Raw genomic sequence first — 15,122 nt, forward strand, 5'->3', positions numbered from 1 at the left:
TACGATAAATCGGTGCAAAAGATTGAGTGGAATCTGTTACTAATGGCTTCTTCACAACTTGAGATCTGTTTTTGGGTATGGGTTTGTAGCCATGAGGTCTGTATTTGGGAGAGAGAAAAACTCAACACAAAGAGAGAGACAGTTGTGCGTGAGGGAGAGAGAGGTTGGAGGTGAAGACTGTGATATTAGAGAACTATAAGGTTCTGAAGGCTGATAGTACAAAACTGGAATGATTTTCAGAGTTGGGTATTAGAGGAAGGAGAAGGGTAGAGAAGATTTTCAGGGTTGGGACTCGGGAGGTTATCGGGTTTGTTTTTCAGAATTGTGGAAAAATTTCAGTTTTAGCTTTGTTTAGATGAAATTTTTGGGTTAGAAATAATTTTTTTTAATCACCAAGATTGTGGCCGATAAATCAAATTTCAAGAATTGAAGCCCAGAAGAAGACCTTCAAAGTGGGGTAGCCTTCTGAGGCCTACAGCTATACAACTGCACTTGAATATGATCTGAATTCCAAACAAATCATACCACAGAAAACAGAAATAATATCTACCAAAATTTAACAACGAGCCATGAAGATAAGGAAATCCAGAGTATATTAAATTTATGGAATCAAGTACAGTGCGCAATGAAGCACCCCAAACACCTTATAGAACCAAAAGGAAAAACATTCACAAGTCCCAGGTCACAAAACTAATAGAAAACACTATCAGACCTCCCTTTGAACACAAACATAATAACTCACACGCCTCTACCAACATACAAAAAACCAAAATACCAAAACCTAACAAAATCTTTAGGAGCTTAATCCACTTCCTCCATCTTGCTCTCCTCACCACCATCCTCCTCCAAAGCAGGCATATCAGCATCTTCACCACCGGTCTCTTCCTCATCAATGCTAAGACCAAGCTTCAACATCCTGTGAATTCTGGCTGCAAAAGTGTTGGGTTCTTCGAGGCTGAAACCAGAAGTCAAGAGGGCAGTCTCAAAGAGCAGCAACACTAGATCCTTGACAGACTTGTCATTCTTATCAGCCTCAGCTCTCTTTCTAAGCTCCTCCATTATGCCATGGTCAGGGTTAATCTCCATTGTCTTTTTGCTTGACATGTAACCACCCATGCTGTTATCCCTCAGTGCCTGAGCCTTCATGATCCTCTCCATGTTTGCGGTCCATCCATACTCCCCAGTCACCAAACAGCAAGGAGAGTCTACAATTCTGTCAGAGACAACCACCCTCTCAACCTTGTCTCCCAAGATGTCATTGATGATCTTGCACAAGTTCTCAAAAGACTTCTTCTTCTCCTCCTTTTTCTGCTTCTCTTCTTCACTATCATCATCAAGCTTCAAACCCTCCTTTGTAGCAGAAACCAGCTTCTTATCATCGTACTCCTTCAATTGTCCAATGGCGTACTCATCAATTGCATCAACCATATATAGCACCTCATAACCCTTCTGCTTGAGCCTCTCCAAGAATGGTGAGTTCTCCACTGCCTTCTTGCTCTCACCGGTGATATAATAAATGTCCTTCTGACCCTCCTTCATTCTGGTCACATAGTCCTTCAAACTAGTCAATTCGTCACCACTCTTGGTTGAGTGGTATCGGAGCAAAGCAGCAAATTTGGCCCTGTTCTGGCTATCCTCATTGATACCCAATTTCAAGTTCTTTGAGAAGGCCTCATAGAACATGTTATAGTCCTCTTTGTTCTCAGCAATCTCATTGAACATCTCAATGCACTTCTTCACCAGGTTCTTCCTAATCACCTTCAAAATCTTGTTCTGTTGCAGCATCTCACGAGAGATATTGAGTGGCAAGTCCTCAGAATCCACCACACCCTTCACAAATCCAAGATACTCCGGAATGAGCTCCTCACAATTGTCCATAATGAACACCCTCCTGACATAGAGCTTGATGTTATTCATCTTCTTTCGAGTGTCAAAAAGATCAAACGGAGCCCTCTTTGGAGCAAAAAGAATGGCCTTGAATTCAAGCTGGCCTTCCACTGAGAAGTGCTTCACAGCAAGGTGTTCTTCCCAGTCATTTGTCAAGCTCTTGTAGAAAGCAGCATATTCCTCTTTGGTTATCTCCTCTGGCTTGCGAAGCCAGATGGGTTTCTGCTTGTTGATGAGTTCCCACTCGTGAGAGACCTCCTTGATCTTCTTCTTCTTCGACTTGGTCTCCTTCCCTTCATCGATTTCCTCAATAGCTCCTTCCTCCTCCTTCTTTGGTTCATCGTCTTCATCGTCACTGATCTCTTTCTCAGTTGTTTTCTCAGTCCAAAGATAGATGGGGTAGCTGATGAACTCAGAGTGTTTCTTCACAAGGTCCTTAATCTTCCTCTCCTCCAAGTATTCCAACTGCTCAAACCAATAACGGTACACAAAATTAATACAGCAATAACGAATAACAATACATAGATCAATTAAAAGTTAAATTACAGATTAATTAAAAAGTACATACATCTATCTAATATATAATTTGAAATCATTGACAATATTCTTTACAGAAAAGTCTAACAATTTCTTAATTTCTTCTAAAATCACAAAGAAAGTCTAAGAAAACCCATATTTTTCCACATTATCATTCTAATTTATATTTTTAAATTTAATTTTGAGTTACAGATAGTGCTACATTAGATTAGTTCAACTAATTAAAACTCATGAGAGTCTATGTAATCATCATAGTCAAAATAAATATTAAATTAATAATTTACATAATAAAAACATTATGTCTAACACATTGATATATCAAAAGCAATGTAATTTAAAACTGGATTTTATTTTTACCTGGTCCTCCTTGAGGAAGAGTGTGATCTTGGTACCCCTACCAAGTTGCTCTCCATCAACATCCCTTGTCACTGTGAAGGAACCACCAGCTTGTGATTCCCAGATGTACTGTTCATCGTCATTGTGCTTTGTAGTCACAATAACCCTCTCGGCAACAAGGTAAGCCGAGTAAAACCCAACACCAAATTGACCGATCATGCTGACATCTGCTCCGGCCTGCAATGCCTCCATAAATTCCTTGGTCCCAGACCTCGCAATTGTACCCAAATTGTTCACCAAATCTATAACCCCAAAGCCGAAAAAAGTGTTAGCAATCTAAAATCACACTAAATATTATTATGTGCTTAATAAGAAAACAGAGAAGCAGAATATATAAGTACCTGCTTTGGTCATGCCGATGCCACTGTCGATGATAGAGAGAGTCTTGTTGACTTTGTCAGGGACGATCCTAATGAAGAGCTCTGGCTGAGCATCGAGTTTGCTCTTGTCTGTGAGGCTCTCAAAGCGAATCTTATCCAATGCCTATACACATAAATTCAAAACCAATCAGTCTTAATTCTCATCTAAAAGAAAAAGAAACAGAGATAGAGTTCACCATACATCAGAGGAATTGCTGATGAGTTCACGAAGGAAGATCTCTTTGTTGCTGTAGAAGGTGTTGATGATCAAGCTGAGAAGCTGGTTGATGTCAGCCTGGAATGCAAAGGTCTCTGCATCAGCCATCTGCACGTCCGCCATTACTCCACCAAAAGAAAGCGCTAGAGAAAACGAAGGAAAGCGAGAGAGAATATTAGAAAGCAAACTGTTTGTTGATGAGTGAGTGTGAGAGATTGGTGAGGAGGAGAGTGTGTATTATATAGTAGAGAGAAGACAGAGAGTTTCCGATTCCGAGACAAAAAAAAAAAGGGAGAGATAACTTGGGGAGTGGGTCGTTTTTCGAATCTTCTACGGCTCTATGGGGTTACTTGATTTTGGGTTTTTGTGTTTTTTGTGTTTTTTTTTTTTTGGATAAAATATTATTTTTGTTCTTAATTTTTTGGAAAATTTTGTTTTTTGTCTCTCAATTTTAATTTTTTTTTATTCTTAAACTATTGAAAATTTTATTTATTTTTGTCTTTAAACTATTAAAAATATTTTACTTTTTATCCTTAAACTTTACCAAAAGTTATTTTTCGTCATTAAATTATTGAAATTTTTTTTGCATATCTATTTTTATTTCTAAACTATTAAAAAAAAATCTTTACAAAATTTGAGAATGAAAAAAGAAATTTTCAAATTTTAGACATGAAAAACAAATTTTTAGTAAATGTTAAGGATCAAAATAGTATTTTATCATTTTTTTTCCCTATTGGGATTGTCTAGCTTTTCTGAATACGTAATTCTCATGGATAGAACTAGGATTGGTCTGTTCTTAAAAAAATTTTATTCAAAAAATAAATTACCATTTATTCAATATTAATAAAATATATAAAATAATTTTTCTTACCACTTATCTACCCAATCATTTATGATCTATCAAAATGTAACTTGACAACCTATTAAGTTGCAAAAATCACCTATAATTGGTTTTGTATTAAATGTTGCAACAAATTTTTTTTTCTTTTAATATACAAAATCAAAGAATCCATTAGAAAATTTTTTTCCTTAAAATTATTCATGATTGAAAATGCTTGTTTTATAATTACTGTGGGGATAAAAGCCCAAGTTCATATATTGGGCCTTATTCGAGGATGTTGATACGTCCGAGGAGGAGTAAATGATTAGGAGAAGCCCCAGAATGGAGGATCGTGCAAGGAAAGGATGGAGGAATATAGTCTTAGGAGGTTATCCTTCTCGGATAAGATGAATATCGGTCAAGCAAGTACTTGGGTGATTTAGGTGACCTTTCAAGAAGTTGTAACGATAATGATGAACTTCAGGCACATACAAAGGTGATAAGAATACATAAATATCTACAAGTAAAAGCTGCTACCACCGCATTAAATACACTGCAGCAACTTTTTTAGTCGCATTTATGTGGAGAAGACCTCTGAACAGTGCAATCTCAACTACTACTACTCATAGAGAACGAAAGAAGATGCCTGATAGGACATGTACTAGAACGAATGCTTAGATGATTAACAAGTGTACGATCAAGATGGTTTGAAAAAAAACTATATAAATGTAAAAGACCTCCCATAAGGGAGAGATCGGAAGAAATAGAAAAAGAAGGAAGAAGAAGATTTACTGTAGCACTAAGGATTATATTAGCTTTCAAGAACAGTAGTTCAGTTCATAGTTTATCTCCTCGCACATCAATTTAATCAAGTTTCAAGTGTGTTTTTGCGTTCATTCATCTTTTAAATATTTATTAACCGTTGTTTAATTCACAAATAGCCTAGCTCTTTCATCCAGTCTCTACTGATGAGTGTGAACTCGTCAGTCACATTCGTCGGACGGAGATGATTCTTCAAGCTTTGGAGATGGTCACCGGTGTGGTGCCTGCCACAGAGCCTCCGATGCCAAAGTCAGTGTAATGAACTTTATGGGAAATGAACAATGTAATTGGGAAGAATTAGAAAGATTTTTTGGAGTTTTCTTTTTGGGTATCCGTACCTGTTCTTCAGCAATGTGGGAGACTTATATATGTTCTCATGGCTTCTAGCCGTTGGGTAGTTATGGAGGTTTTTAATGCTCCTTTTGGTAACGTCTGGGGCCGTTTAATGTGCCATCACTGCCCTTCAACGGCTTGTACAGTTGTCTCTGTAACCGTTTCGAGTTTGATTGCCTGCATTGAATGGTCTGTATATATTCGTCAGTAAAGCATGTAATTGACTCACCTAGCCAGAGTCTGTATTCGTCCGTATCGATGGGATCGTCCGTTCTTGCATGAACTCATTAGTCCCGTCAGTTGCCCCCCGATTCTATGTTCGTCAGTTAAATGACGATCATAGAATGTGAGGAGTTTTACAGTTTACGAGTGTCGTTTGGGATTTCGATCCGCAGTAAATGCAAAGCGGCGGCGTTTCGCAAATCGTGGCACACATGGCATGCGCTGGTGGGTGGAGTTAATGCTCTGATTTGGTGGGACTATTGGGCTTCCCGCTGGTTTTTTTCAGTTTCCCAAAGCCTCAGTTAAAAACTCCTCCTAGTTCACATTTTTCAAAAATACTCTACTCATTTGCTTTGATCATCCTCTCCGGCGACTTTTCTTTGCAACCCTTCTGCGAACTAGCGACCGGTGTGGTAGTGTTCTTCCTTCTGACTGCTTCCTTAAGGTACGCCAATCCTCCTGCGTTATTTCTCTTCGCCTTATTATGGTTTTGCTTCTGATTTTCTCTTCTTCTGTGTTGGTTTTTTTTTTTTTTTTTTTTTTTTGTTGTTTGTTCTGAATTCCATGGGGGTTTAGTTTGTTGTTGTGTCTTTTGTTTTTCCTGCTTAGTAGCTCTGAGGTTAGGGTAGTCTGCCCCTCAATTTCATTCCTTTTTGCTCGGTTAGGAGGGTTTTTGGGGGTTTCCTCTAGTATTGAGGATTTTGTTTTTGAGGGTAACTGTTTGAGCGTGGCTTTGGCTGATCTGTTGCCTTTGCTTCGTCAGTCTTTGGATTGGTTCGTGAACGAGGTTGGAGGGCGAGTAGGTATGTCAGTAGTTAGGTCGAGTGAGCTTGAGACTGGGTTGTCGTCCAACGGCGGCCCAGCGGAGGAAGATACCACCGTCTCTGGCTCTCAAGAGGTTAGGGCTTTTTATGCCCTGGGAGAGGAGTGTGGGTTAGATGCTGACACGTTGGCGAGGTTTAGGGATAGATTTCAGTTTCCTGACAGAGTTAGGGTTCGTCTGCCCAGTGTGGAGGACCGGGCGTGTCACTTCTTCCCAGGCGAGGTATGCTTTTACGAGGCTGCCTTCATTTGTGGGTTGAGGTTCCCCGTCCATCCATTCCTGATGGAGTTGCTAGATCATTTTGGTATCGCTCCGGGGCAATTTATGCCCAACTCTTGGAGAATTTTAATTAGCTGTATGGGGATATGGCTGGTAGTTAATGACGGGGACATGATCAGGGTAGACGAGCTAGTGTATTTGTATCGGTTGAAGGTGTCAAGGGAGTATGGGTATTATGAACTAGTGCCTTGGGAGAGAGGTACTAGAATCGTCAAAAAATTACCTTCGTCGTTCAGGTATTGGAAGTCCAGGTTCTTCTATGTGTCTGGGGACGAGTTTGAGACTCCCTCAAGCGAGGTTTGGGGTGATCTCCCGGTGTTACGTCGTCGGTGGGAAACCCCGACTTTAGGTGCGTCAATATTCCTTTCTTCGTTTCTTGATTCCCGTCGTGCTTACAATCAAGGCTGCTAACACCTTTTCTCCCCTTTTTTTTTAGTCAAAAGACGACAAAAGCTGAAGAGCAGGTACAGAGAACGTGTGCAGAAGGCCATCAAGTACGCGCAGACGATCGAGGACTGGGACGATTTCGTCAATCCCCGAACCCTCGCATTCTATTGTCTCGGGCCTGATCCCTCTGCTTTTGTCTTGAAAAACATTGACATAGAAGGAAAAAAGAGTAAGTTCTAGCTTCGTCAGTACTGACCTTTTCTTTTTTTATGCTTTTCTTCGTGGCTAATGTTTTTCTTTTGACAGAGATGACGTCGAAATTCAACAAAGATATGTACGCCAAGATGAGGGCCAAGAAGGACGAGCCCATATCAAACATAGGCAAAAAGACCGTGCGTGTTACAGGGAAGGCTCTTTCCGCCACTCCGCCAGCCTCAGTCACTCCCCTCGTCTCTGGCACTGAGGTGACGAGGACTGATTCTCCGTCCACGTCGGTGGAGGAGCTTCCTACTCCCGTCTCCAAGAGGCCACGCTTGAAGGGCAAGGAGAAAGAGAAAGAGGACGTTGGCCGCGCAACCATTTGGAGTGATGAGAAGCTGGCAGTTGAGCGGGCCCACAACATTGTGACGGCTGATGACTTAAAGGCTTTCTCTGGGGTCTCCTTGAACACAATCGCTGCCAGCCACGTCCATAAGCTGGTTCAGGTGAAGTGCTTTTTACTCCTCTCGAGAGTAACCCACTCACCCCTTTTTTTTTTTTTTTTTTGCTAAAGAGTTTGTACTTCTTTTCAGGTTCTGGGGGAGAGCCTCCACATTGCTTTTGAGTATCTTACTCAAGAGGCAAAGGTGGCGTCCCTGAATTCGAAGGTGGAGGTGTTGGAGGCGGAGAATTCTGGTTTGAAGAAGGACCTCATCGAGTCCATGGGCACTGCAAATACCTTGAGAGAGCAAGCAAAGAAGTTTACAGACGATCTTAGGGTGGAGCGCCAGCTGAATGTTGAGAAAGACGAACAACTTGTAGCCGCCAAGGAAAGCCTTAAAACTATTGCAGCCAGATCGGTAGCGGCCTTCCAGACTACTGATGAGTACAATACCGTGCTCTTCAGTTGGTACTTCAAGGGCTTCGAGCTTCTGAGGAGGTACCTCGTCAAGCACCCTTCAGGAGTAAACATGGAGGCGCTTGATCTGGAAGAAGTGGATCAAGAGATGGCGGCTGACGAAGCTGTTCAATCGTCCGCCACCGAGGCTGAGGCTCCAGCTGACGCTCTTGATGAGGCTGTTCGTACCGAGGATGCCCTTGTTGGCGATGCTGCTTGACGAGTTTAGGACTTTGAAAAAATTTCTTTGAAAAGATTTTTGTGGTGCCCGTCATGCTTTGGGCTCTTTTTTTTTTTTTGTAAATCTATAAGCTAAACAAATTTAAAGACAGTATTTTTAGCCCAGCGTTTATGGGCTTTTAATTGTAGAAACAATGGTTATTTGCTAGCCTCTGGCCTTTAATTTTATTTCTTTGGCACTTACCTGTATTTGTGATTATACGTCCTTCTTCCTTTTTGTTTGATGCATGTTAGTAATTTGTATCCGTCTAGGCGAGGTTTCATCACTTAGCCTTTTTTGGCTTTTTAGTGATCCTCGTCGATAACTGACGTCCGTCTAGACAGAAGTTTTGTTACTTAGCCGTTTCTTGGCCTTTTGATCGAGTGACATTCGTCAGTAACTTATGTCCGTCTAGGCGGAATCTTGTTACTTAGTGACATTTGTCAGTAACTTATGTCCGTCTAGGCGGAATCTTGTTACTTAGCCATTTTTTGGCTTTTTAACCACCCTTAGTGGCGTTGTAGTCGTCAGTAACTTACATCCGTCTAGGCGGAATCTTGTTACTTAGCCATTTTGTGGCTTCTCGACCACCCTTAGTGGCGTTGTAGTCGTCAGTAACTTACATCCGTCTAGGCGGAATCTTGTTACTTAGCCATTTTTTGGCTTTTTCTTGTTTTGGCCTTCGTTAGTTATCCCAAGCATGTTTTATACACAAATATTGGCTGAATAATTCATTTATTGATCATGAATAATGAATGTGGCTTTCCATTACATCTACTGATGATATTTCTTTAAGTGCTCAATGTTCCACGGTCTTGGGAGCCTTTGTCCGTCTAAGGTCTCCAGGTGGTAACTGCCTTGTCTAGAGTAGTGAATGACTTTGTATGGCCCCTCCCACGTGGGGCCGAGCTTTCCTTGAGCTGGATCCTTGGTTGCCTGGGTTACCTTGCGCAGGACGAGGTCTCCTATGTTGAGTCTCCTGAGCTTCACCCTTCTATTGTAGTAGTCTGTCATCTTTCTCTGGTATTCCGTCATCTTGCTGAAGGCTTTGTCTCGTACTTCGTCAAGACAGTCTAGGTCCACTCGTAACAGGTCGTCATTTTCTTCTTCGTTGAACGCTTCTCTCCTGGTGCTTGTTATTCCCACTTCGACAGGGATTACTGCTTTGGTACCGTAGGTGAGTCTGAAGGGGGTCTCTCCTGTTGGGGTTCTAGCCGTGGTTCTGTAGGCCCACAAGGCGTTGGGCAGTTCTTCTGGCCAGGCTCCTTTCGCATCGTCTAGTTTGGTCTTTATGATCTTGAGCAATGTACGGTTCGTTACCTCCGTCTGTCCATTCGACTGTGGGTGGCCTGGTGACGAGAACTGGTTCTTGATGCCCAAGCCAGAGCAGAAGTCCTTGAAACCTTGGCTATCGAACTGACGTCCGTTATCCGATATGATCGTCCGTGGGATCCCGAACCTGCAAATTATGTTCTTCCATACGAACCCCTGGATTTTGGCCTCGGTGATGGTTGCCAATGCTTCTGCCTCAACCCATTTAGTGAAATAATCAATAGCAACTAGTAAGAATTTTACCTGACCTTTGCCTTGAGGTAGCGGGCCCACGATGTCGATTCCCCATTGTGCGAATGGCCATGGAGACGTTATTGTCGTCAGCTTTTCTGACGGAAGCCTTTGGACGTTCCCGAACCTTTGACATTTGTCACATCTCTTGACGAACTTTGCTGAGTCATCTTGCATGGTCGGCCAGAAGTAACCTGCTCGCATAATTTTTCTTACCAAGGATTTTGGGCCTGCATGATCTTCACAGATCCCTTCATGGACCTCCCTTAGGACGTATTCGGCCTTTCCTTCGTCGACACACCTCAAGTAGGGCATGGAGAAACCTCTTTTGTACAAAGTATCATTTAGAATTGTGAATCTGGCGGATCTCTTCTTGATCTTCCTAGCTTCATCTGTGTTTTGGGGCAGATGGCCATCCTGAAAAAAGGACATGATGGGCGTCATCCAGCTACTCGTGCCCCTGACCGCGAATGTTGAGATTTCTTCTATGCTGGGGCTTCTTTGTATCTCCATCATCAAGCCCGTCCCTGATTTAATTTCTTCCGACGAGGCCATCTTTGAAACTTCGTCTGCAGCCATATTCTGGCTTCTCGGAATCTGGACGAACTCCACTCTTTTGAACTCTTGGGTCAGGCGTTTCGTCAACTTGAGGTATTTCTGCATTCTTTCTTCTTTTGCTTCATACTCTCCTATGATTTGCCCAATTATTAGCTTTGAGTCGTTCTGGACTAGCAGGTTGCTGGCCCCAAGCTCTTTTCCGAGTCTTAAACCCGTCAGGATTCCTTCGTACTCAGCTTCGTTATTGGTGGTTGGAAATTTTAGCTGGACTCCATATTTCAATGTCTCTCCGTCAGGAGTGGTTATGACGACCCCTACTCCCCCTCTTTTTTGGGCTGATGAGCCATCAGTCTGTATCACCCATGTCTCGCCCATGCTAGCAATGCTCGGCTCGTCTGGGTGAGTGAACTCGGCGATGAAGTCAGCCAGAGCTAGTGCTTTGATGGCCGTCCTGGGATGGTATTCCACGTCGAATTGGCTGAGTTCAATTGCCCATTGGACCATCCTCCCGGCTGCCTCGGGTTTGTTCATGGACTTCTTGATGGGTTGGTCCGTCATCACTAAGATCGGGTTTGCCTGGAAGTATTGCCTGAGCTTGCGCGAGGCTACTATCAACGCAAAGGTGATTTTCTCGATCCTCGGGTACCTGAATTCAGCTCCTTGGAAAGCCTGGCTGACGTAGTACACTGGGAGCTGTTTCCTATCTTCTTCTCGTATTAAAGCTGCACTGACGGCTGTAGACGAAACTGCCAGGTACAAGTATAAGTTTTCTCCTTCTTTGGACGGGCTTAGGAGTGGTGGATTGCTGAGGTAATGCTTTAGCTCTTGGAAAGCCGCCTCACACTCGTCGGTCCATTCAAAGGCTTGCTTAAGGGTCTTGAAGAATGGTAAGCATTTGTCTGTTGCTCTTGACACGAATCTGTTGAGAGCTGCAATCCGGCCTGTAAGCTTCTGGACTTCCTTGACGGTCTTGGGTGATGCCATATTGAGTATAGCTTGCACCTTCTCGGGATTTGCTTCTATTCCTCTCTGAGACACCATGAATCCTAGGAATTTTCCAGAGGCGACACCGAAAACACACTTGCTAGGGTTTAGCTTCATTTGGTATTGCTTAAGGGTATCGAATGTCTCCTTAAGGTCGTCCAGATGCGTGAGCTCTTCCCTGCTCTTGACGAGCATATCGTCGACGTACACTTCCATATTCCTGCCTATTTGTTTAATGAACATTTTATTTACCAACCTCTGATACGTTGCCCCGGCGTTCTTCAATCTAAAGGGCATGACCTTGTAGCAATAGAGCCCCTGACTGGTGATGAAGGCGGTTTTATCCTGATTCTCGTCAGCCATTTTTATCTGGTTGTACCTGGAGAATGCGTCCATGAACGTCAACAGCTTGTGCCCGGCCATGGAATCTACCAGCTGGTCTATTCTTGGAAGAGGGAAACTGTCCTTCGGGCAGGACTTGTTTAGGTCCGTGAAGTCCACGCACATCCTCCATTTTCCATTTGCTTTCTTCACTAGGACGACGTTTGCCAGCCAGTCTGGATAGTACACCTCCCTGATAAAGCCTGCAGTCAAGAGTTTGCTAACTTCGTCAGCAATTGCCTGGTCTCTTTCTGGAGCGAATATCCTTCGTCTTTGCTTGATTGGTTTCCTCTCTGGGTCCACGTTCAACCTGTGTTGGATAACTTCTGGGGATATTCCTGGCATGTCGTCATGGCTCCAAGCAAAGACGTCCAAGTTCTCCCTGAGAAATCGAATGAGCCTTGTTCTCATCTCAGGACTCAATGTTGTCCTTATTCTAGTTGTTTTCGTCCTTTCCCCCTCGGTCAACTCCACTACTTCCAGTGCTTCCATCTTTTCTTCCTCCTTTTCTTCCACTACCCACGTGTGGTCCTCCTTAGCTGCTAAAACAGCTTGATAGCATTCTCGAGCTAGAACTTGGTCTCCTTTAACTTCACCAATACCCTCGTCCGTAGGAAACTTCACCTTCAAGCAATAGGTGGATGTGGACGCCTTCCACTTGTTGAGTGCTGGCCTTCCGATGATGACATTATAGGACGAGGGACAATCTACTACCAAAAAGTCTACCTGACGAGTCAGCTGTTTTGGATACGTTCCCACTGTTACTATCAGCGTCACTATGCCCCTAAGGTACACCTTGTCACCGTTGAAACTGACGAGTGGAGAATCGAATGGACGAAGTCTCTTGGGATCCGGCCTCAATTGTTGGAATGCAGAAAAGTAAATGATATCGGCAGAGCTACCATTGTCCACGAGGACTCTTTTGGTGTTGAATCCTTCTATGGTGAGCATTATGACCAACGGGTCGTTGTGAGGCTGTTTCACTCCTCTGGAGTCACTCTCGTTGAAGGTCATATCCTAATCAGTTCGTCTGTACTTTGGCAGGGGTGTCAGATGGACGCTATTCACCTGTCGTTGATGTGTTTTCTTGAGTGACTTGAATGAGCCCCCAGTGGTAGGCCCCCCTGCGATCGTCTGTATTTTCTCGACCACATTTTGAGGAGGTTGTGATTGGCGGCCGTCGTTCCTGGAGGAAGACCCCTGTTGGCCTTTGTTTTCATCTCGGAATTTGTTGTGTTCCCCCTTCTTTACGAATTTCTGCAACTTCCCCCTCCGTATCAATTCTTCTATCTGCTCTTTGAGATCCCTACAATCTTCGGTGTAGTGGCCGTGATCTTTGTGGAATCGGCAGTACTTACTTTTATCGCGGACGTTAGGAGATGAGTGTAGTGGCCGTGGCCACTTAAGATAATGCTCGTCTTTAATCTGCGCCAAAATTTTGTCAACAGGCATAACTAGAGGGGTGAATTTTACCGTTCGTGGATTTTTGTCATCCTTCCTTCTGACTCCGTCATTGATTCGACGATCTGGACGATCACGCTTCTGCCCTCTACGATCGTCTTCTTTTCTTCCTTTGTCCCATGGTCTGTCTGCGTCCTTGATAGCAGCCAACGCGTCTTCAGCATTCATGTACTTCTGCGCCTTGAGGAGCATTTCAGCCATCGTCTTTGGGGGGTTCTTCGCGAGTGAGCTAACGAGATCCCTTGACCTCAGCCCTGCCTTGAAGGTCGTCAGCTGTACCATATCGTCGGCTTCGTCTACCTCCAGTGTTTTCCTCGTGAAACGTTTTACATATGACCTCAAGGTTTCTTTTTCTCCTTGCCTGATGGTAAGCAAGTGGTCAGCGGTCCTCTTTGGTCGTTGTCCTCCAATAAAGTGACGCAGGAAGGCGTTGCTCAACTGCTCGAACGTATTTATTGACGATGTTGGCAACTTCGTGAACCATTCTCGGGCAGCTCCCCTGAGTGTAGTTGGGAAGGAACGACACAATATCTCATCTGGGGGCTGTTGAAGTCCCAGGGTCGTCTTGAAGGTGTTTAGATGATCTTGAGGATCCTTCAACCCATCGAAGGGCTCGAGCTGAGGTAACCGGAATTTCGACGGCACTGGGCAATCGAGGACCACTGTCGTGAATGGTGAATCCGTCGCCCGGACCATCCGATCCACGCTCCGCTCTGTTTTTTCTTTGATGGCGTTCCTTAATTCGTCCATCTCCCTCCTCATCTCCCGAAGAATATCTGAATTTTGCTCGACGGGAGTGTTTGGCCTTCGTTGGTCACTTCTTCTGTTGCTATCCCCCTCATCTTCCTGATTTCCCTTCGAACGATTTTTCTCTTGCTGAAGTCGTAATCTCATTTCTTGGTTTTGCTTAGTCAGTTCTTCAACTGTGGCTGCAAGGGCTTGAACTTGCTGAGCTAGGGTTGCAGCATCTTGATTAGACTCCATCCTTAAAAGAACAAGAATATGGGACCACTATTCTGAGTTTAAACACGAAAAAATGTCGTTCCCCACAAACGGCGCCAAACTGATGAGTGTGAACTCGTCAGTCACATTCGTCGGACGGAGATGATTCTTCAAGCTTTGGAGATGATCACCGGTGTGGTGCCTGCCACAGAGCCTCCGATGCCAAAGTCAGTGTAATGAACTTTATGGGAAATGAACAATGTAATTGGGAAGAATTAGAAAGATTTTTTGGGTTTCCTTTTGGTAACGTCTGGGGCCGTTTGATGTGCCATCACTGCCCTTCAACGGCTTGTACAGTTGTCTCTGTAACCGTTTCGGGTTTGATTGCCTGCATTGAATGGTCTGTATATATTCGTCAGTAAAGCATGTAATTGACTTACCTAGCCAGAGTCTGTATTCGTCCATATCGATGGGATCGCCCATTCTTGCATGAACTCATTAGTCCCATCATCTACAAATTCATTGTATTGGGCTCGTTGAGCTCACATTCCACATCTTTTGGGCTTGGATTACAAATCTTGACCCTACAATTGCAATAAAAACTAAAAAGGTAAATAAAACTTAATAGTATGATCATTCTACCACCACACACTTTTAGTGTGATGATCACTCTACATATATAAATGTTTACGATGAGTGGAAGGTAAGGGCAAGATCGGGGTTCAAGTCTCCAAAAAGGAGTTTCACATATATATATATATATACTTAGATTATTCTAAAATAATTTTATATTTCAAATAAAAAAACAATACAATCATTCTATAAAGAAAATTGT

General features: G+C 43.3%; 1 protein-coding gene across 1 annotated transcript; it reads right to left on the reverse strand.

The window, feature by feature from the left end:
* Nucleotides 1–576: 576 nt before the first annotated feature.
* LOC112038312 (heat shock protein 83) lies at nucleotides 577–3,702 on the reverse strand. The gene is made up of 4 exons (XM_024071114.2): nucleotides 3,382–3,702; nucleotides 3,162–3,303; nucleotides 2,782–3,062; nucleotides 577–2,352 (listed from the first exon to the last, which is right to left on the reverse strand). The coding sequence occupies exons 1-4, from the start codon at nucleotides 3,517–3,519 to the stop codon at nucleotides 802–804; spliced, it is 2,112 nt and encodes a 703-aa protein (XP_023926882.1). The 5' UTR covers nucleotides 3,520–3,702; the 3' UTR covers nucleotides 577–801.
* Between the last annotated feature and the right edge of the window lie 11,420 nt (nucleotides 3,703–15,122).

This window comes from Quercus suber, unplaced genomic scaffold (assembly GCF_002906115.3).
Source record: "Quercus suber isolate HL8 unplaced genomic scaffold, Cork oak 2.0 scaffold_350, whole genome shotgun sequence".
Classification (NCBI taxonomy): domain Eukaryota; kingdom Viridiplantae; phylum Streptophyta; class Magnoliopsida; order Fagales; family Fagaceae; genus Quercus; species Quercus suber.